Source organism: Garra rufa, chromosome 23 (assembly GCF_049309525.1).
Source record: "Garra rufa chromosome 23, GarRuf1.0, whole genome shotgun sequence".
Classification (NCBI taxonomy): Eukaryota; Metazoa; Chordata; class Actinopteri; order Cypriniformes; family Cyprinidae; genus Garra; species Garra rufa.
The window spans coordinates 8438427-8463212 of NC_133383.1; the positions used below are offsets into that span (position 1 = coordinate 8438427).

Sequence of the window (24786 nt, forward strand, 5' to 3'; positions counted from 1 at the left end):
TATAGAAATGAAACTTGGATATATTTAAGAGTAGTCAATGTGCAGCTTGTATAGCAGTGTAGATTTACTGTCCTCTGAAAATAACTCAACAAACAGCCATTATTGTCAAAATGGCTGGCAACAAAAGTGAGTACACCCTAAGTGATAACAGCAGTATGTTGTTTAACCATGCAAAGCCACATGTCATATTCATCATGTTTATGTTTTGTCTGCTTGACAGGACCATACAAAGTTGTGTATCTTGTATTAGAGCAATTAAAATTAGGTACTTTACGTACAATTCTCTCATACTGACCACTGGATGTTCAACATGACATTTCATGGCAAAGAACTCTCTGAGGATTGTTGCTCTCCACAAAGATGGCCAAGGCTATTAGAGGTAACACCCTGAAACCGAGTTACACAGTGGTCAGGGTCATACAGAGGTTTTACAAAATGAGTTCCATTCAGAACAGGCCTTGTAAGGATCGATCACCGAAGTTGAGCACTCGTTCTGTGCGTCAGGTGCAGAACCTGGCTTCAAAAAACAGATGCATGAGTGCTGCCAGCATTGCTTTCAAGGTGCGTTCACACCGGACGCGAATGAAGCGGCAAGCACGAGTGATTTACACGTTAAGTCAATGCAAAGACGCGAATAGCCATCCTGCGGCGCGAAACGCGCGAATGAGGCGGCGCGAAACGCGCGAATGAAGCGGCGCGTATTGAGCGTTTCAAGCGATTGCCGCGCGAAATGCGCAAGTTCAAAAATCTGAACTTTGGCGAAAATCCGCGCCGCGTTAACCAATCAGGAGCTTGCTCTAGTAGTGACGGAGGCAAAAATCCCAAACAACAATGGAGGACAAAATCACCGTTGCTGTCTGTGGTTACTCGGAGCTGTACGATACATCTTTGGACTTTTGTAGAAACAGGAATAAAAAGGATTTGGCTAGGAAGAAAGTGAGTGAAGAGGTCGGACAATCTGGTTAGTTTTAAAAAACGCTCTTTACTCAATTTGACCTACATATACATACATATTGAGACTACAAGCAAGCTAAAGCTGGCAAATTGAGCTCATTCACCTATTTTACAACTACTTTCCCGCTGACGAGTGGCAGAAGCCCCTCCCATGATGCGAATTCGCGTCTGTTGTGAAGAAAATGTCACGCGCGGATGACGCGAATTTTACCGCGCGAATGGCGCGAGTAAACTCAAATGTTCAAGCGTTCAACTAAGCGCGTCCGGTGTGAACGCACCATAAAGGTTGCAGAAGTACAAGGTCAGCTTGTCAGTGCTCAGACAATACACTGCACACTGCATAGGCGTTGTCCCAGAAGGAAGCCTCATCTAAAGCTGGCTCACAAGAAACCCTGAAAACAGTTTGCTGAAGACAACCCGTCCAAGAGCGTGAATTACTGGAACCATGTGCTGTGGTCTGATGAGACTATAAGATAAACGTGTTTGGCTCAGATTGTGTCCAGCATGTGTGGCGATGCCCAGGTGAGGAGTACCAAGAAAACTGTGTCTTGCCTACAGTCAAACATGGTGGTGGTAGCATCATGGTCTGGGGCTGCACGAGTGCTGCTGGTACTGGGGAGCTGCAGTTCATTCATGATAACGATCCCAAACACACCACCAAGATGACAACTGCCTTGCTGTGGAAGCTGAAGGTGATGGGGTGGCCAAGTATGTCTCCAGACCTGAACCCTATTAAGCTGTGGGGCATCCTCAAGCATAAGGTTGAGAAGCACCATGTGTCCAACGTCCAACAGGACCGTGAGGAGTGGAAGAGGATCCCAGCAACAACCTGTGCAGCTCTGGTCAATTCCATGTCCAGGATGATTAAGGCAGTGCCAGATAACAATGGTGCTAACACAATATATTGACACTTTGGACAAGTTCACTTAGGGCGTACTCACTTTTGTTGCCAGCTATTTTGACAATAATGGCTGTATGTTGAGTAATTTTCAGGGGACAATAAACCTATACTGCTATATAAGCTGCGCATTGACTACTCTAAAATATATCTAAGTTTCATTACTATAGATTTGTCCCTTGAGAATACATACTACAATGGTTGCTGAAATGTGAGGGGTGTACTAATTTTGTGACATAGTGTATATAAATGTATATGACTTCCTTCTTTCAGACAAATCAAATTGGAGTTATACTAAAATTATCCTTGCACTTCCAAGCTTTAGAATTAAATAGGCGGGTGTTTCTCTGGTCGTACGCAGAACCCTTCAGGGTGGATGACATAGGACGTCGATGATGCGCCGTTTTAGACACCTAGGATGCCTGGAGGATGAGTAAATAATGGGCTAATTTTCATTTGTGTGTGAACGAATCCTTTAAACAATGTATTATGGCTGTCGCGATTCAAATCAAAAGTGAAAAGGAATGAAAAGTGTCAATTCGCGGAATTACATTTAGATTTGCACACACTGCATCAGATAGCTTTAACAGGCTGTTTTGTGTAGCGTTGAACCTTATAACCAATCAAATGCATTTCTGTTGAATTTAGGAATGCATTGGCCAATCAGAGGCACTCTGATTAGTCAGCGCTGAAAACGCCAAACTGTTGAGGAGTGTGCACACTCATGAATTCCCTCATCATAAACAACACAGTGCAAATACAATGTACATAAAAGATTAATTTTGTAGCATCAGTGATTATAACAGGAATTTTTGCATAACTTGTACTAGACTTGGCTAACAGCATGTTTATCTATGAAGCCAGAGTGTGACACGCCCAAAACTATACAAAAATGCTTTATATTGTTTTCAATGTTGATATAAGCATTATTACAATATAAAGAGCAATAATCTCCAATGATTTTTGCCATAATATTGCAGCCCTACGAGTTCCTGTTTGTTTACATGTATAATTTAGATACAATTTTAAACAGTCGAACTACAGTTGAAAATATTGATTAAAATAATTGGGTAAATTCAAGTACAACATACGGTGATTATAATAAGGCGATTATAAAAAGTTCCCTTACAAATGGAAAAAAAAAAAAAAAAAAAAAAAAATACCCCATATGGTGTTTACTTTTAGAGTGAAGACTATCCAGTGTTTTTATGTTTGATTACGTTATTCCATTTCTGTACCATGTCTGTACTTTTCATTTGTATATATTTTATTCTCTTGTATTTATTTGTGCTATAGCTTGTAATTTTTTATTTGTTGCTGTTTTATTACTGACTGATACTTTTTTTTGTTAAACTCAATTATAAGTTTGAAATCAAGTTTCCTGTGTGCTGTGCTAGCTATTGCACAACAAAATTACCCCATAACCACATCTAAAGTTGTGTGTTTGCTCATTTTCTTCTTAATAATACAAATATAAATCAACACATAAATCCCCCTTAAATAAAAAAAAAAATCCCCCCTATAACAGTTACCTAAGAGGGTAATTTTTCCAAAATGAAATTCAGGCCCTGGTTTTTATTAGCGGGGATTATTATGATTCATCTCAATGCTTCAAATCATTTGAGTCAATTCACAAAAAATATTCCGAACAAAAGAAAGACAGGGTTAATACCTTAAACTAAAACTATGACAATACAAAAACAATTTAATTTGATCAGTTTAATAAAAAAAATTCAAGTTATTTCAGCTAGTTACCAAGGCAACATTTATTTATTTTTTATTTTTTGGTTTAAATGTGCTAAAATTGCTCAAATCTAATCAAACTTACAAAAGTTAAGTCAACAGACATTAAATTAAAAAAATGAATCCATCCAAGATGTTTTTGAATTTTTTTTTTTTTTTGGATAACATGGGGGTGAGTAAATTAGCAGGATTTTTTTTAAACCTGGAAGTGAACTAATCCTCTAAAATGAAAACAAAAATATAAAAATAAAATCTAATTCAAAATATTAAAAAAAAAATATAATAGTATATCAATGAAACTAAAATAACACTTTTTTGTTACATTACTGCCAAGTGGCAAGAAGTGACGTTTTGCACATTTTGAGTAAGACATTGAATCATATACTCCAGCGATTTCTTATAAATTTACACCAGAAACAAGTTTGAATCTACTATGAAAGTCCAAAAAGAGTGGAAACAAACATGATGTTTCATTCATTTAGTTCTTTCATGAACAAAATGACTCCGAATCACAAATTATTCAGTAGGTTCAAAAAATAAAATGCTTTCTCAAAGTACGTAATCGAATAATATTCAAAGCATTCACACACCACAAAAATCATCAAACGATGACAATGTCAAATACGACTTAGTGTATGGAAGTAAACAAGAATGATTCATTGATTCACTCATTTAAAAGATTTGTTCAAAAACACAGACTCATTTATGTACAGACCGCTTACATTGTATACAACAGATCCAGCTGCGCAAACCAGATCAATCTGGCAACCCGGTTTACAGGTAGTGCCTGTCAAGCTTCGTCATGAACACAAATAATAGATTGTGCCCTAGAGACGGAAATAAGGAAATAAACTGCCGTTGCTTGGCAATAGTGTCCCTGTCTGGTAAAATATTAAACAAGTTAATCACACCAGCGCCCAAAGAAGTTGTTAGACTGTGCTGGGAGTTCAGGGACCGTAGCAGTGCTGCGTTTAGGGAGCGCAAGACGTCTGGAAGAATTCGGCTGAGTCACACCTGCGCAGACGAGGCAAAGCTTATGCCAATTTACAACTGCCCTCCTTGAAATTTTCCTGCTCTGCCATTATCTTCCGCAGCCAGACTCTGCCAGTCTCCCTGAGGGAGCGGGGCAAGGGGCCATCATCGCCGTCTGAAAGCCCGCTGACGTGGACCTTCGAGGGCCTTTCGTCCTGGGCCGAGAGGAGAAGAGACAGAACGTTCTGAGGATGCTGTTGACATACAGGCAAAAACAAACAGTTTCATCAGCGTGTCCCCCGAGGCCGGATCCAGGGAAGTGTCTGCCGCAACCACATCCAACAGGATGCGTCTGAAAGTGAGAGCATATGTATCTGCTGCTTCAAAGTGGCATTCTTTAAATTCAAGTAGTGCTTTATTATGAATTGACATCAAGCAACCTGAAGAGATGCTAGTACGGATAGTCAAAGCAAAGTTCCTAATGTAGGCACTTTTGCACGCACTGAATTAAAAACTATACAACCTCCATTCATAAAGTGAAGCACTAATAAACCGAGTTAAAGATGGTTTACATCAAGAAGGATGCAACAATGAAGCTGCTCAAAAAAAAGTTTGCCACAATAATCAGGATTATTTTCAAAATTCGACTTGCCATGCCAACAATTTTTAAATAAATTTAAAATTAGAATTGTACATTTATATTTTCACATTTAATTTTTTTAATCATTTTTATATTATTTAACATTTAATTATTTAATATTTTACATATATTCATTTTACATAACTTATTATTTATTTTAAATATTATAGAAATATAGTTTATAAAAAATTTTATAATTATAATTATGGTTGCAAAGGGGTGGAAAATTTCTGGTAAATTTCCAAAAACTTTTCAAAAATCCCAGGAAGATTCCAAAAACTCCTGGAAAACTTTCTGGAATGTATCTGAAATTTACTGGAAATTTTCCAGTTTTGCAACCCTAATTATTATACATGTTTAAAATATTAGTTATTATTCTACCATATAAACACGGGTCAAAGACGGAAAAAGGTTTACGCATATAAACAATAAGCGTAATACTGCTTTAAATTGTTTTTCAAAAAAAAAAAAAAAAGTTTTCTGTTAAATTGAATTGCATTTTTGTTTTTGTTTTCCTGAGCAAAAAATAAATCTCATACATTTTTCCCTAATTTACACAAGACGTCATTCAGTGTAACAATCTTGTCAGGCATATTTACAACAAAATCAATTTATGACACATTAAAAGACAAATTAATTAAATCACCCTAAATATGAATTAGCTGTAATTCTACATTTTTAAAATTTGCCACTATCCTAGGTTTTGCCCATTTGTCAGTAAGTATTTTTTACTCATTTAAAACAAATAAATTTAATATGCTCCCTTATTCTTTTATATTTTTTATATATGTACATAAATATTGTGTTACACTGAATGACAATGTAACATTATTTCAACCAAATTTTGACATTTTATTCTCCAAAAACTTATTTGAACACTTAAAAGTGGACACTTCACTTAAATTTAATGCGCTTTCTAGGAACATAAGATCACTTTTGTACATTTATTTTGACGTCTTTGACCCATATACATTTATTTATACATATACTATGGTTCAAAAGTATTTTTTTTTAAGTTTTATTTTTTAAATTATAGAAATTGTTCAGCAAGAATGCACTATATTGACTGAAGAAAATAACAAATGTTTTTCCTTTGAACTTTCTACTCAAAAATCCTTACAAATTATTATTAATTATCTTTTCAGCAAAAAACATTTGGCAACAACTGTTTTTAACATTAATAATAATAATAATAATACATTTTCTTGATCAGTAAATTATCCAGCATATCAGAATGATTGCTGAATTCATCCACAATATAATTTTTTACTGTGTTTTTGAATAAATATAATAAAATTTGCAGGACATTTTACTGGTGTTATTATTATACAGTAAACTCCAAGGCAGCCATAATTCAATAAAACTTGCTGGAGATGGCAAAACATAACTGTGCAAATAGATAATGTACTACGTGGCGTCCCATGACCCCATGATGCTTCACCTTTGATTAAGCCTAACATGTCCAGGCTTTGCCATCTGGCTTATTCTGAAAGTTAAAATTCATAAACAGGAAGTTGACAACGCTGGACAGATGGACAACGCAGACAAAATGACTTAAAACCATTGAGCTTTTCCTACGATGAAAAGGCTAGGAAAACCATAAAGTTTGGTTCAAAAACCAAAAGGCGGTTTCCTCAATCATGACTGTTTAAGAAGAGGTCAAAACAATAACTCCTCTTGATGAGATACAAGGAAACGTCCTAATGATTTTGCTCCTTCAAATAAGACAGGAAGAGCTGAAGTTTTAGGCATCCTGTTTTACATTGTGGAGAAAGGCAGTCCAAACATGACCACATGAGATAGGCTTTGAGCTTTATCCGGGAAGTAAGACTGACAATGCCATGACATTTGATGATAAGCAAAAGTCCTGTACTACAGCAGAGAAATGACCTTTTATAGAGCACGACACGAGTAGAGGTCAAGCACTGACAACTTTCACACTCATGGTCAGATTTTTTACAGAACAAATGAATAGCTCATAGAACATAAAATATGACTATACCAATTCGATATGATGAAAAATGCTATTTATTTGACACATTTGAGTGCCTTTTAAAGATTCCTTAAAAGGACCAACTCACAAAAGTCATTAGGTTGTGTTTGTGAATCGATGGTAAGACTACACTAAAAAGAACCAGTTCATAAGAGTCATTTGTTCATGAATCAGACTAAATAATGGTTCTGCACTATGTATTTGGTTGATTTACCAACTGGTGGCTCATAAGAGTCATCTATTTGTGAATCAGACTACACTGGTTGTTCTGTACGATTTAGCTTTGCTAAAAATAATTGGCTCATACAAGTTATTTGTTCATGAATTAGACTAAACTGGTGTCAGCGAACGTTTTAGCTTCACAAAAAATAACCAGTTGGCAATTCATAAGAGTCATTTGTTCATGAATCAGACTAAATAATGGTTCTGCAGTATGTTTTTGATTAATTTAAAAACAAGTGGCTCAGAAGAATCAGTAGATTTTTTGGTTTTACAAAAAAGAACCAGTTCATAAGAGTCATTTGTTCATGAATCAAACTACATAGTGTTTCCGCAGTATTTTTTAGATTCACTTAAAAACTTGGTCAGAAGAGTCATTTGTTAATGAATCAGACTAAAGTGGTGTCAGCACATGTTTCAGCCTTACAAAAAAGAACCAGTTCATAAGAGTCATTTGTTCCTGAATCAAATGACATAATGGTTCCGCAGTTTGTTTTTGATTCATTGAAAAACCGGCTCAGAAGATTCACTTGTTAATGATTCAACTGGTGTCAGTGGATGTTTCACCTGCATAAAAAATAACTAGTTCATAAGAGTCATTTGTTCATGAATCAAACTACATGTTTTTGATTAACTTAAAAACTTGGTGAGAAGAGTCATTTGTTAATGAATCAGACTAAAGTGTTGTCAGCACATGTTTTAGCTTCACAAAAAAGAACCAGTTCATAAGTCATCTGTTCATGAAACAGTAATGGTATAAAGTATGTTTTTGGTTTGTTTAAAATGGCCCAGAAGAGTCATTTGTTAATGAATCAGACTAAACTGGTGTCTGCGGATGTTTGAGCTTCACAAAAAAGGACCAGTTCATAAGAGTCATTTGTTCATGAATCAAACTACATAATGGTTCCGCAATATGTTTTTGATTCACTCAAAAACTTGGTCAGAAGAGTCATTTGTTAATGAATCAGACTAAAGTGGTGCTAGCAGATGTTTTAGCTTCACTGAAAAGTAACGGTTCATAAGAATCATTTGTTCATGAATCAAACTACATAATGGTTCCACAATATATTTTTGGTTAATTTAAAAACTGGCTCAGAAGAATCATTTGTTAATGAATCAGACTAAACTGGTGTCTGCGGATGTTTCAGCTTCACAAATAAGGACCAGTTCATAAGAGTCATTTGTTCATGAATCAAACTACATAGTGCTTCCGCAGTATTTTTTAGATTCACTTAAAAACTTGGTCAGAAGAGTCATTTGTTAATGAATCAGACTAAAGTGGTGTCAGCACATGTTTCAGCCTTACAAAAAAGAACCAGTTCATAAGAGTCATTTGTTCATGAATCAAACTACATAAAAGGTCTGCAGTATGTTTTTGATTCATTTAAAAACAACTGGCTCAGAAGAATCATTTGTGTTAGTAGATGTTTTGGCTTTACAAAAAAAAAAAAAACCTGTCCATAAAAGTCATTTGTTAATTAATCAGACTAAATAATGGTTCCGCAATATGTTTTTGATTCATTTAAAAACAAGTGGCTCAGAAGAATCATTTGTTAAAGAATCAGACTAAACTGGTGTCAGTGGATGTTTTGGCTTCACAAAAAAGAACCAGTTCGTAAGAGTCTCTTGTTCATGAATCAAACCACATAATGGTTCGGTTCCGCAATATGTTTTTGATTAATTTAAAAACTGGCTCAAAAGAGTTATTTGTTTGAAAATCAGACTATGCTAGTTATACAGTATTTGTTGTGATTCACTAAAAAGAACTGGCTCATATGAGTCATCAGTTTGTGAATCAGACTACACTGGTTGTATGATTTAGCGTCACTGAAAAGAAATGATTCATAAGAGTGATTTGTTCATAAATCAAACTACATAATGGTTCTGCAGTATGTTTTTGATTTATTCAAAAATTGACTCAGAAGAGTTATTTGTTAATGAATCAGACTAAACTGGTGTCAGTGGATGTTTTAGCTTCACAGAAAAAAAAAAACAGTTCATAAGAGTCATTTGTTCATGAATCAAACTACATAATGGTTCCGCAATATGTTTTTGATTCACTTAAAAACTTGGTCAGAAGAGTCATTTGTTAATGAATCAGACTTTAGCTTCACAAAAAAGAACCAGTTCATACGTTATTTGTTCATGAATCAGACTAAATAATGGTTTTAAAGTATGTTTTTGATTCATTTAAAAAGTCACTTGTTAATGAATCAGACTAACCAGACTAAAACTGGCTCATAAGAGTCATTTGTTCAAGAATCAAACCACATAATGGTTTCGCAGTATGTATTTGATTCATTTAAAAACTTCTGGCTCAGAAGATCAGTCTATTCTGGTTATGCAGTATTTTTGTGATTTATTAAAAAGAAATGGCTCATTAGAGTCATCTGTTTATGAATCTAACTATAATTTTAGATGCATTATTTAATGTTTATTTTTATTATTACAAAAAATTTTAAAAATACTTTATGCTAAAACATTTAAGTATTATCTATTATTTTACTATATACATTTATAGATACCCCCCATACATCCAATACTGTGTATAAAGTTAAATTTGGTAAACCCAAAACCAGCCTAATTCTATGGTGCTTTCTTAAAACCGATAGAAAGCAGTCGATATGTAGCCGTGCACATCCCTAGGCGCAAAGAACGCTCAGGCTGAACCTATGCAAAAAAAACAACCCCTTTTGCACTCTCCTGTGACAGCAGGTCAGTTGGATAGCCTGTCTCCATGATGAAAAGATAACATGTCACAGCCTAGTACCTCCACCATGCAATAGTCTCCCATAATGAACACTCCCAAACACGCATTGACATGGAGGAGAGAAACAAAGTTCCCCAACACTATCTGAGGCGCTTTCTCTCTCCTCTCGTCACGCATGCTTAACCTTGTGCCGCTGCGTGGACCACACTGTTTGCATATTAATGCGTGGAGATATTAGAGAGGTCTGCTCTCCTGAGAATCAGCAGAGGAGAGAAAGACACACACACACACACACACAAAACCAAAACACTAACATACCCAGCTATATACCCACAGAAACTGTGAAACCACAAACTGCATTCTGAAACACACCTGGATGTTTACAGAAGCTCACAGATTCAAAGGCAAATGCTGCACATAACGTTTCTGAGTTAGATGGTATATCAAGGGTGCAAGATTAATAAAAAAAAAAAGAAAACTGCGTTAAGGCTTAGTGCGATTCTCAAATTGCAAAGGCTGTGATTTAATTGAACAAACATGCACTGTGTGTTTCGGAGTAAAGTGCAGCATTGTGTCCTTTTACACGCAAGCAGCTCATGATCTGGTGTTTTCAGTGTTTTGAAAAATCTTGGTTTGCAGTAAACGAGTTCGAATCCCTTATTTAGGAACGCAATATGCACAAACATCATCATCTTAAACACTCTTAAAACCACATATCAATAGGGATGTAATGATATTACCAATATTGTGTGTATCATATGACTATATCAAACAATATAGGTCTTCCGGGCAAAAAGTGTAGATTTTTTAAATATTCTAATATTTTAACATAAAAGTTGTGTTTTGGGCCATTATGCTTTGGCACAGTATCTGTCAAACGAACTAAAACTGAAAGCACAATATGGCTTAATCCCTTCATCAAGCCTGTTTTCGCTGCACGTCGTTCACGTGATCAGCTTGTGATCCGGTGTTTTCTGCGCCTCAGAACGGCTCAGTTAACAATGAATGCAGTGAACTCGTTTAATGCATGTGCTGTGAGTTTAGCGCACATTTGGGAACACAATGGCCTACAATTCTGCTTTATTTTCGTGGCAGATGATTACAGCATTTTACTAGATTTGTAGTGAGATGCTTTTTTTGTAAGCCTGTCTTCACTGAAGCTGGAGTCTTCAGTTAAAAAAGGCACAGTATCTGTCAAATGAACTAAAACTGAAAGCACAATATGGCTTAATCCCTTCATCAAGCCTGTTTTCGCTGCACGTCGTTCACGTGATCAGCTTGTGATCCGGTGTTTTCCGCGCCTCAGAACGGCTCAGTTAACAGTGAATGCAGTGAACTCGTTTAATGCATGTGCTGTGAGTTTAGCGTGCATTTGGGAACACAATGGCCTACAATTCTGCTTTATTTTCATGGCAGATGATTACAGCATTTCACTAGATTTGTAGTGAGACGCTTTTTTTGTAAGCCTGTCTTTACTAAAGCTAGAGTCTTCAGTCAAAAAAGGCACAGTATCTGTCAAATGAACTAAAACTGAAAGCACAATATGGCTTAATCCTTTCATCCAGTCTGTTTCCGCTGCATGTCGTTCACGTGATCAGCTTGTGATCCGGTGTTTTCTGCGCCTCAGAACGGCTCAGTTAACAATGAATGCAGTGAACTCGTTTAATGCATGTGCTGTGAGTTTAGCGCACATTTGGGAACACAATGGCCTACAATTCTGCTTTATTTTCGTGGCAGATGATTACAGCATTTTACTAGATTTGTAGTGAGGTGCTTTTTTTGTAAGCCTGTCTTCACTGAAGCTGGAGTCTTCAGTTAAAAAAGGCACAGTATCTGTCAAATGAACTAAAACTGAAAGCACAATATGGCTTAATCCCTTCATCAAGCCTGTTTTCGCTGCACGTCGTTCACGTGATCAGCTTGTGATCCGGTGTTTTCCGCGCCTCAGAACGGCTCAGTTAACAGTGAATGCAGTGAACTCGTTTAATGCATGTGCTGTGAGTTTAGCGTGCATTTGGGAACACAATGGCCTACAATTCTGCTTTATTTTCATGGCAGATGATTAAAGCATTTCACTAGATTTGTAGTGAGACGCTTTTTTTGTAAGCCTGTCTTTACTAAAGCTAGAGTCTTCAGTCAAAAAAGGCACAGTATCTGTCAAATGAACTAAAACTGAAAGCACAATATGGCTTAATCCTTTCATCCAGTCTGTTTCCGCTGCATGTCGTTCACGTGATCAGCTTGTGATCCGGTGTTTTCTGCGCCTCAGAACGGCTCAGTTAACAGTGAATGCAGTGAACACAATGGCCTACAATTATGCTTTATTTTCATGGCAGATGATTACAGCATTTCACTAGATTTGTAGTGAGACGCTTTTTTTGTAAGCCTGTCTTCACTGAAGCTGGAGTCTTCAGTCAAAAAAAATGTTCTAATAAATAATAAAAGTGCAGTATGAATTGCTGACAGCTAGCAGTTTAAATAGGTAACGTTACTGCAGTCCAAATTCAAAATATCTCTTTTAAGTGTAGAAATGAGGAAAGAAGTATTGTAATGTCTGTGCTGTAGTGTAAAGCAAAAATAATATACATATGAAATATTTATTTTTTGTTTATTTTACAATGCAATTGTTTTACAATATATGGATATTGCTGTCATAGGAATAATAATAATATAAACTTGTTGCTATTATTATTATATTCTAATTAGTTTGGCTTCTAAAACACAAGTGTGAATGTAATTTAGACTGAGACAGTATATCACTAATTCAATTCACTGATTTTTTTTTCTAACTTAAGTTTTCTTAGGAACATGGGTTGGAGCTCTTAATTTTAAAATCTCAAAGTGCATTAGATAGAAGAATTTAACTTTAAAATGTACACATTTTTTATTTTTGTTTGTTTGTTTTGTTGTCTTTTGTTTGTTTGATGTACATTTTCCATGGTAATGTAATGTCTGATTTTAAAATGGCTTTCAAAGAATTTTGAAATTTTAAGTTTTCAACTGATATATATTTTCTTATGATTTCTAAAGCATGATAGGGAAAAAGGCAACAAAGAAAGACTTTTGTGACAAAGGTCACAACTCCTGTTATGATGTAGATTTTTGAGGTGCACTCTTGACATAAATTAATCTATTACTTTTCCTACATAATTTGTAACACAAAAATCTGGTAAAATATCTATTTAGGAGTCTTTGACCTTTCCACCGATATATAGTTTGTCATGATTAGATTAGGATTTATTTGTTATATGGTGAAGTAAACTTAAGGGGACGAGTGACAGTTAAATATCGCAATAAATATTGTATTACAGACTTCATATCGCAATATTATCATATCATGAGATTTTGGTATTGTTACATCCCTACATATAAACCTCTCTTTTGTTGTCAAAAAAGAGAGAAACACATAAAAAGTCAATTTACAACTATTTATGATTAAATAATTAAATTATTATAATAAATTATTAGAAAGATCTATTAAACAAAATAACCCATCGGTCGATGCTGATAATTCAAAAACAGCAGATATTGGTTGATTGATAGGTCAATATGTCGGTTAACCTCTAGTACAAACTAAACACTCATTTTCGCATTTGTGGCAGTCACAAATCTCAATAGTTGTCATGGCCCAAAAATATTCATATAGTGCAATTAATCTGCCAATATGTGGCTATTTTGAGATTATCTTTGTCAACATGTAATCTGTTTTCAATTCTGTGTCAAATCTTTCATCCCATCTACAATATAATTTACTGTCTGTGCCATTAGACTGGATTCAGCTTAGCCATAAACATGTCTATAGTTTAACTAATTTTAATTAACTTGACCAGCAGTATTATCTCCAAACTGTTGCTTCACCATCATAGTCCCTGACAAGGAAGAGAAAACCAACTATAGAAGATGACAATTTACGCTAATGCTCGCCATAGTGCCTATTTAATAAATGAAAATGCAGCATTGTGTGAAATTGAGCTTGCACAGCTAGAAGCATCCATTTGGTGGGTTTCAGGACTAAATGTGTTCATTGCGAAGGTTATGGTTATGGTAATCGCCAAAGTAAACCTAACTTCCATCAACAATGGACCAGATTAATTCTGTGCTATGCACGCTTTCCAAGCCGTTGGGACATCAGCTTTGAGTTTTTCACTTTTTTTACCATTCTCACATCACACAAACCATCCTCCTTGACAGTTAACCACTTGTCCACTTTTCTTTCAAGAGGAGAGATAAAAGGTATTGCGATCTTCTCAAAGCAGTCACCTCTTTAAACCTGCCGGTGCTACAACACCATACAGTCTGGCGGTTGTCAGATTCAAACAGCTTAAGTGTTCAAACAGAACTGACTGATTCTGCACTTCCTATCAAATAAAGCATTACGTCAAAAGCTTCTTTTGTCACTTAACGGCATCGCACTTTCATCCATTCGATGCTGAGATTTGCTTTCCAAAAAGACATTCTATCAGATGATTGAAACCAGCTTGTGATCTCTGAAAACAATTAACTAAACACAGTCTGCCTACTAAATATAAGTTTAATCCGAACATGTAAAGCTTTTTATTCACACTGAATATGCAATTGACATACAGTGAGTCAAACTTCCACAGGGATTTCATCTTTCCATTCCCACTGACTGACCATTCATAAAAAAAAAAAGAACATGCTGTGGCGTTGGATTTTAGATCAAGTTCGACTAAAACGAATGAGAATAGGAGCCATGGTGCGGCTGTTTAGTGCATGTGCTCTCATGATCTTGTGGGAGATTTGGGTTTGAGTGTCATTTTCCCATTCCTTCCCATGCTTTTCTATCTATTCTACACTGCCCCTGTAAATAAAAGTGGCCCCCCAAATTTCAAAGAAAGCAACGAAAATCAACAGAAAGTTGCACAACAGTGAATATTTTTTAAATCCTGAAGGACTTCCAGCACAAGTAAAGGACCGCAAACGGCAGACAAATTCATTTAGAAAGAGCGAGAAGCTGTAAGAATCTCATAACCAGCAAAACTGCTTTCTCAAGCTCAAATCTAATGCTGGAGAGTTTTCGTCGAAAAACCACAAGTCCACACATGTCCCATAAGACACTGGCCTGAATGAAACTGCAATAATTGCTAATTACTTCAAGACAAGACCTCACTGCAGAAAGACAAAACTGTGTGTGTTCAAGCTGACAACAAAGGCAGATAGGAGAATAATAATACAGTTTCAGAGCACAGGAAATCAATGGGTGAGGTGACACTTTCTTATTGACACTTGTCAACTAATTTCCCATGTCCAAGACATCACCTTAGCAGTGAGGAAACTCAGCACTATACAGACTAGTGCTGTCAAAATGATCGTGTTAACGCATGCAATTTATTTTCCAGTTTAACAGCGTAAAAAATTATTTTTCACAACTGCTGCTTCCGTCTCTTTTTTTTTTTGACAAGAATTGCGTTTATTTAGTTGCAAACGAGAGACTTTTTAGATGTGCACTCCAACTTCACTTCAGCGTCAGGCGCTAGTCAAACAAGCGCGGGAAAGGCACGGGTGACGAGGAAGCTTCAGTAGAACAACAGTGAACTGTGGTCAGATGAGATGTTGTCAGGCCATATGTCATTAAAAACAATTTTACCTGTCCTCTCAGTCGTTATACTGTGCTCGTAGCACATGCTTCAATAACACAAAAAATATAGCTGCAAGCAGCAATTACAGGGCCAAGCACTCAAAGGGGAAAATGAGGAGCTAAGGATGGCAGGAACAGCAGACCAACTGCAACAATAAGTAAAAAGAAGCCATTTTAGGATGATTTTAGTCAAAACGACAGAAAAACGATGTAGAACGCCTACTGATACGATTAAATGGCTTATTAGGTTTGACCAACAGGTGGCGCTGTTATCAAATTGATGTGGTGTGTTTAGTGTGAGGTGACAAAGGCACACTCAAAGTTTGGTGTCTTTATGTCAAAGCTTTGCAGAGATAAAGCCTCAGAATCATTTTGGCATCAAGCCTAAAATTTGTAGAGGCGCTGTACGAAAACGGTTTCATCTATCAACATGAAATCCATAACTTTTTGTCAGCACAGTCTGAAAATGGCGGACAGGAAGTTTGACCAACTGTGGCATATTTGGTATCTATGTTGTCGGCATGACCCAAGGAATATTTTGAGACTAATTTCATTACACTAGGCTAATGCTGTCTACAGTTATTAGCATTTTTGTACAATTTATAATTGATAGTTAATGAATGGTTTATTACTCTTGACCAATAGGTGGCGCTGTTGCCAAATTGATGTGGTGTAATCAGTGTGAGGTGCTAATGCCACATACAAAATTTGGTGCAAATATCTCAAAGCTTTGCAGAGATACAGCTTCAGATGCGCTTTGGCATCTTTTCAGCATATTCGTTGATGCGTTAAATGAAAACGGTTATGAATATCGACACAAAATCCATAACTTTTTGTCAGCATGGTCTGAAGATGATCCGAGTCAAATTTGGTGAAAATCCGACAAACGGTCTAGGAGGAGTTCGAAAAAGTACGTTTTCTACATTCATCAAAATGGCGGACAGGAAGTTCGGCCAAAATTGGCAGAATTGGTATAAATGTTCTCGGCCTGACCCAAGGAATATTTTGAGATCAATTTCATTACAATAAGCCATTTTTCACATAAGTTATTAGCATTTTTCGAAATTTCGTTATAACATAAAAACAAAATTTTTATGTACATTCAGGGCATAGTGCCGAACATTTTTGTAATTAATGTCGAAACGATACGCTAATCCGTTCTCAAGATACAGCATTTTAAAGCTAAATTCAAAATGGCCGACACCCAAAATGGCTGACATGGGAAAATTGCATATGGTTCGACTCGGCATGCTCCTCCGAATCTAACGGGATGAGCTTTGAGATTTTTTGGCAAAGCACTGAGAAGTTATAAGCAAAAATAGCCATTTTTCATATCTCCTGACCACTAGGTGGCACTGTGACGAAACACTGCAGGTAGCCTCAGGTCATGCATATTATAGCACACACCAAGTTTGGTCTCAATACGACAAACCGTTGCGGCGATATGGCCTCACATCAGCGCGTTATTTGAGAACGGTTTGTCCAATCAACTTGAATTCCATAACTTTTTGCCAACATGGTCTGAAGATGATCTGAGCCAATTTTGGTGACAATCAGACAAACCGTCTAGGACGAGTTCGAAAAAGTAGGTTTTACAAACAATAAAACCTTTATCCTCTATCATTGTGCAAAATTATACAACTTTCCCGCAAGCGGTTCTATGGGCTGCCATAGACTTGCGGCGGAAGAAATGGAAGAAACGGAAGAAGAAGAATAAGAACGCCAACGGATACAATAGGTGCCTATGCACCTTCGGTGCTTGGCCCCTAATAAGAATCCTAATGGATACAATAGGTGCCATCGCACCTTGGGAGCTTGGCCCCTAAATATGGCGGCATGCCCTGTAGCTTATTTTCATTCATATTAAAGCGCAAAAGAAACTACATGTTCAGCAGTGGCAGCTCTTAAAGTAATAGCAGCCAAATAAGCTAATAACCCAGCTGCTGTGATGTCTATAATTCAAAGAACAAACGAAAACACTGAAAATCAATGACTTTTGTAGCTTTGAGGTTTTATCTATATTTAATTTAGTATTTAGTGTTTGATAACTTTATTTAATTTCTGTGTATTTCCTACTTGCTGAAGGGCAGAGATAAACAATGAGTCTGTGAAGATTGTTCTAAGTTAACTTAAATTAGAAGTTGTTGTTAAGTCTAATAAATGTTAAAATTGTAAACTTTCTTCTCAATTTGTACTAATGTTGAATAGCTATAGTCAATGATTAAATATTAGGAAAAAAAGAACAGTTTCCTAGAGACATCGTATCAGTATTAGTGATACTCATTACTCACCTTCAGTCATAAAAAAATTAAAATAACAAATGTGACCCTGGACCACAAAACCAGTTTTAAGTATCATTGATATATTTGTAGCAAGAGCCAAAAATACATTGTAAGGGTCAAAATTATCAATTTTTTATTCTGCCAAAAATAATTGGGATGTTAAGTAAAGAACATGTTCCATGGAGATATTTTGTAAATTTCTAATAATAAATATATCAAAACTTAATTTTTGATTAATAATATGCATAGCTAGGAACTTGATTTGGACAACCTTAAAGGCAATTTTCTCAATATTTTAAATTTTTTGCACCCTCAGATTCCAGATTTTCCAATAATCTTGTATCTTGACCAAATATAGTCCATGAAAAGCTTATTTATTCAGCTTTCAGATGATGTATAAAACTCAATTAAAAAAAATTGACCTTAATGACTGATTTTGTGGTCCAGGGTCACCGAATGTGAAATTAGCAATCAGCAATATAAAAGTATATTTAAAAACTTTAAAGGTCCCATATTGTACACATTTCTGGAGGTTTATTTTAGTTGTTGATGTCCTTAAGAATATATATTTGCGGTATAAGTGCCAAAATCCATCTCAATATATTTTTACAGCTCCTTTTTTAGGAGCTCTGTCAAAAACAGATCGATTTTGGCCCATCTAATTAATATTCATGAGCCTCTCTTCTGATTGGCCTGTTGTTTTCTGAGTGATGCACAGCCAGGCCAATCACAGGTATCAACGGACATGTATCGTTGTAGCCGAACCCAGAGCCATAGAGAGAGCCTAGCCTGCTGATACTCAACAAGATATTTCAGAATGATCATTAATGTTTTTTTCTTTTTCAAACACCGAATGCAGTAAGCTACATAACTGTTGCTTTAGTAAAGCCCCTTTCACAATGCGCGCTGGTTCTGGAAAATTACGGGAACGAGCGCTGTGTGAACAAAAGCCAGAACCATAAAGGCAGTGTTGTAGTGATGATGCACGTTACCCTGCGACTCTTCACGACAAAAAAATACGTGCAAATTGGAATGAAGCGGCGATCGGGCAGAGCCAGCTCCTCACTATCAGCGCTGAAGCACAGTTTGTTCAGGTTAGTTTCAGTTTAGTGAAACGTACGCGTCGCATTACATCTCACATCCAAATGTCACATGTCTTAATGGGTTGTGTGTAAAGCACGCACAGATTCCGGAAAACAACTGTGAATGAACCAAATCAAACAATTCCGGAACAAATCATGGGACACATTACCCGTGTATTTACCAGAATCGCTGTGTGAAAGAGGCTGAAGTTGACGTGCCAGTGGTCTCTTATATTCACGTTGTTTTGAAGCCTGTGCAATGATGTAGTTTCGACATCTATCGACTGAACAGGGTTTTCTAGATTAGTTTCTGTGTTGTTGTTGCTTAGCAATGTTATGGACGGGATGTTGTCTGGGTTTGACAAAAGGAGGGTGGGATGTGATCAGGGACCGAAATTAAGTTTTTGACACACCGGCCAAGAATCAAAAAATCAACCGGCCAAGCTTATTTTTTACCTGCCAAAATTCTGAACGATTGAACACAGATATATCCAAAGCACGTTATTCTGTATATTATGTGTGCTCCGGACAGAGAGGAGTGACAATTAAAACATCAATAAGAAAAACAACTTTTTGGTCATTTTAGATTTTTTATTATAACTTGGAAATGTTTTTAACGAACTATCTGATCTAGTCAGACTACTTGTTTTCTTTGTCCATGAAATCTGGCCTCCTGCTTCTGACGCAGTCTTTGTGCCACAGCAGGGTTCAACGCTAAGGAATTTTTCTACTGGTCCGATCGGGCCAGTGGTTCATATTTTTACTTGCCCTGCCAAAATTTTTACTGGCCCCACCAAAAAGAAAAAAAAAAGTTAATATTTATTTCTTAGCCACATATTTTAAATGTGTCAAAAGCCAAATATAAATACATACACTTTTTATTCAGCATAACTTTTCTTTAAATACAATTGATAATTTAAAGAATCAAAGAAGTACTTAAGATTTCAATAACTAAAAATATATGCCAGCAGGTGGCGGCACGAAACTGAAATTGATCACTGAATTATATTCATTTGATTCGTTTGAATGCATGGTTCATTCAAGAATAAAGCAAGTGACTCTCTTTATGAATGGGAAATTGAATCATTTCACTAGATTCGTTTAAAAACGCATGTTCACTTATAAACGAAACACCGCTGTGTTTGAATGGAGACGCGCAGAGCCGTTGCACATCTACAATCAAACACAGTGTGACTTGGTCCAGAATAATTTTGACGACGGAAAATCAGCCATAGTGTTATTGTCAGACAATGTAAGTTACTTAATAATAACTTCTTGTTTATTTAACTGCTGTATTAAATCAATATCTCATTTACAAACTCCCATAAAAAAAATATTAAAAGCTGTCACTCATCTTAGTTTCCGATATCACAAAGCTCTATTATAATCAACGACGCTCTCTGTACCGCAAGATCAATCTCTTATTTACACTCTCTCTACACTTTGTTTATAGAAGAATTCTTGAGATATATCTGTGATACATTACTGTGCTGTGAACCCAGACACGTCGGCATTTGGCTTTCTGGTGTATTTAGGACTTACACAACACAACAGGTACAAAGCAGCGATCGTATTTATCTCTGCCATGGTTGATCGCGCCACCTTGTTATTCGCGCTATTGACGGGAAAAACTACAGCGAGTGACGCGATGCGCATATTCGCTTGGCTTTCGGTGTGAACCCACCATTAGACTGTATTTGCGCACGGCAAATTAAACTTTAGTGACAAGGCAGCACAGGCCCGATCGGGGAAGCATCACAGAGATCCGCGAGACTGATACTGATTAACATTACTGGTGAAAAGATTTACTCGCCATGTGGCGGATGGCGCTTTAAATTGAACTCGCCAGACAGAGAATTTGCTCGCATTTGGCGAGTGGCGAGTGTTAATTTCGGACCCTGGATGTGATTGGTGCTCGGGGTGGTGACTGAAGGCGGTGACTGAGTAGATCGGACGTCACATCGTTACGGAAGTCACAGTGGCTCGTGAAAATGAACAGCTACTTTAAGCAGGCTGTGTGCAGTTTACTGTGGATTGACTGTTTTGAAACTCATATGGTAGTTACATAGCCCCTAGACCTCAGTTATTATGAAAAAAACAGGAAATTTCGATTTTGACAATATGGGACCTTTAATGTTAGGTGGGATTAATCGCTATTTGTTTCATAAAAAAATTTGTGATTAATTAGTTAATTTGTTTTCAATCGACTGACAGCACTAATACAGACACAAGCCCTTTAATATATTCATGATAAAGGTCTGTTTTGAGGCTCCAAACCAACATTCAAAATGATTAAAGGTGTGCTAGACATCCTTAAAATGTCCATATTAGCAGGTTAAACACATTTCAATGAGCATATTTCTATTAATATATTCATTATAATGGTTTTTGGACGCTCCTAAATAAAAATGTCCCCTCAGAGAACCGTTATAAGTGTACTAGACATCATTTAAAGATCATTCAAACTCTCTTTCCCTGTTCAGTACGTTCTTCCATTTCAGACATCACCAAACGAACTAAACATACCCATAAAATAACGTTAAATTACATATAATACAGACAAATTTGCTCCTCAGGTCGACGGACCTCTCGTCGTGCCATCACCTCCATCTTCACTGAGATTCGCGCCCAGCCAAAATCCTTATATAACCGCGAAAAAAAAAAACAACTGCCACAAAAAGTCTCAGAGCGCGACGGTTGAGAGCATACACCGCGCGCGAGAGAGTATGATTGACGCGCGGGAGCGAGTGTGATTGACGTGCACGGCGTGAAAACTTCCATCGCCCGCAGGTCAGTCGCATACTCGCACGCGCTGGGAACTTTTCGTGCTGAAACGTCAATCATATACTCTTTCGCTCGCTATACTGCACTCGCTCGCGTGCGCTGGAACTTTTCAGACCGGAACGCGCAGGGAACAGAGCAACAGCGTTCGCTCTTGTAACAACGGATGGCTAACATTATTTTCTTTCTTTCTTTCTTTTTCTAAATGCATCTGTAGCTGACATTGGCTTTTAAACTTGTAACGTAAACGGGTACGTAACATATTTTCCAACTCACTTTTCCTAAAGCCAAACAAACAAACTTGTGTACTTACCTTATTCCAATTCAAAACTGAGATGTAGAAATCCTTAATTATCTAGACAGCAACTTTGCATGCATAAATAACGTTACATATTCACTGATGCAGAAATGTACTCTTTTTATCGACAGTCCACAAATAAAGTTTAGTCTTCGCATCTCTACGAGCTCTGCGTTTACTAAAGGAGGCATGTCGCGTTAATTAGACGCAAGAAATTCTAGCAGCGCGTAACTGATAACTGACAACAACTTTCTTGCGTGAACTACAAGCGCTGTCAGAGACAACACAGCATCCGAGGAACAGAGCGTATCCGCGGCTTGTTAAAAGTCTGGCCGTGCGCTGTCTTCATTATTGAGATTTCCCCCCTCATAAATAAAACTTACTTTTCCCTCGCTTGGCTGTCGGACGGTACGTTGTTACTCTTGCCTTTGGCGTACATGCTTGCAGAGAGCTCCGATTGTCACGCACCTGTCAACCCATCACAGCCTCCCCGGACACAACCCCGTCACCATGGTGACTACAGGAGCGATCGCTCTCATTGGACCAGGCGCCGAGAAGGAACGCCCATTTTGTTGGGTAACTCGCGTGAGTGACAGTTACTCGGCCCCGCCCCAACAGAAACACAACCCCTTTCTTATCTCCAGCACTCTGTCTGTGGAACACACACACACACACACACACACACACACACACACTTCGTCTTACCCGGCACTGAGGGGAATTTGAAACCGTACTGAGAGGGATTTTAAACAACTGGCTGTTCCCCTCACAAGCGATCACACCCTCTACTGTCACTGGCCAAATTTAAAGTGATATGGCAAATGTGGAGCGGATTCTTCAGCTTCTGCTTGTACTGTTCATTGAAGTAAGATTATTTGGGTCGTGCGAAATTGCATATCTCTTAATAAAGTATAGAGATGACTCTTGCAGAGGCTTTGCATAATATTTGTTTTATCTTCTAAAAAGTTGATAAAGCAGTTTAGACAGCAAAACACCACCTAGAAATGTAAAAATGACTGTATGTACAGTATATCTGTGATAATGTTTGTGAGAAACATGCTTTTAATGAATCAGCTAACAATGCATCTGATTACTGAGATATTTCCAGAAAAGTGGATTTTAGACAATGCTGAATTCTGCCTAAGACTTTATTTTAAACAGTATATGTGACCCTGGACCACAAAACCAGTCTTAAGTAGTATGGGTATATTTGTAGCAATGGCCAATAATTCATAGTATGGGTAAAAATGATCGATTTTTCTTTTATGCCCAAAATCATTGGGATATTAAGTAAAGCTCATGTTCCATGAAGATATTTTGTAAATTTCCCACCATAAATATATCAAAACTTAATTTTTGAGAAGTAATATGCATTGCTAAGAACTTCATTTGGACAACTTTAAAGGTGATTTTCTCAATATTTAAATTTGTTTTTTTTTTTTGCACTCTTTTCAAAAAGTTTATTTATTCAGCTTTCAGATGATGTATAAATCTCAATTTAAAAAAAAAGTACCCTTATGACTAGTTGTGTGGTCCAGGGTCACATATAATTAGTGCTGTCAAATGATTCATCGCGATTAATCACATCCAAAATAAAAGTTTTTGTTTATATAATATACAGTATGTATGTGCACTGTATATATTTATTATGTATATATAAAGACACACACACACATGCATGTATATACTTAAGAAAAATATTTTGTTTACATATTAAACATATATATATATATATATATATATATATGTGTGTGTGTGTGAATGTAAATATATGCATGTAAATATTTTCAAAATATATACTGTATGTGTCTGTCTTTATATATAAATATATACACAGTACACACATATATTATGTAAACAAACACTTATTTAGGATGCGATTAATTGTTTGACAACACTATGTATGGTTTATATTTCACATAAAGGATTTATATGACTGAAATTTGAATCTAAATGTCTAGTTTGATGTTTAGAAACTGGAATATTGGTTTAATGTTCTTACTGCGGGCTGTAAGCGGACCATACATATCAAAATATTCTTGTGCATGTAAACACAATCAAAGTGACAGTCAACATCAAATCAAAATTACATTTTTACTTACCGATTTACTTTCCTAATGCACTCCACTGTGGATGATCCATTGATTGCATGATATTGCAACATAAATAAAATGTTTGTCTTCCTAAAATGATCAAAATACAATGCACTTCCTCTGAAATGGCTTTGCCTTTTCACCTGGATTAGGTAGGCCACACATGCTATTGGATAATGTTAACCAATAGCTAATAGCTAGTCAGCCATTGGCTGATTTCAGGATAGCATGCTAGCATATGGCAGAAATAGTATGCTAGTATACAACTCAGCATACTAACTTTTCACCACTCAATCAAATTGATTCATGCATTTTTTTTTCATTAAATATTATCTTTCACTGTGGAATACATACATTTAAGGAATGAGCTGCAAACATCGACTTTATTCTGTTAATCTCATCAATATTTATATATATATATATATATATATATATATATATATATATATATATATATATATATATATATATATATATATATATATATATATAAGATCCCATATTTTTCAGTTGCAAAAATTG

The 24786-nt window shown here is 36.4% G+C and overlaps 1 protein-coding gene across 1 annotated transcript in view; it reads right to left on the reverse strand.

Moving 5' to 3' along the window:
- LOC141298870 (single-stranded DNA-binding protein 2-like) overlaps positions 1 to 22664 on the reverse strand; it is an 86730-nt gene extending 64066 nt beyond the window's left edge. The window contains exon 1 of the mRNA XM_073829191.1: positions 22555 to 22664. Coding sequence (XP_073685292.1) covers positions 22555 to 22610 — 56 coding nt within the window. The 5' untranslated portion in view covers positions 22611 to 22664. The remainder of the gene's footprint in view (positions 1 to 22554) is intronic.
- Positions 22665 to 24786: the final 2122 nt, after the last annotated feature.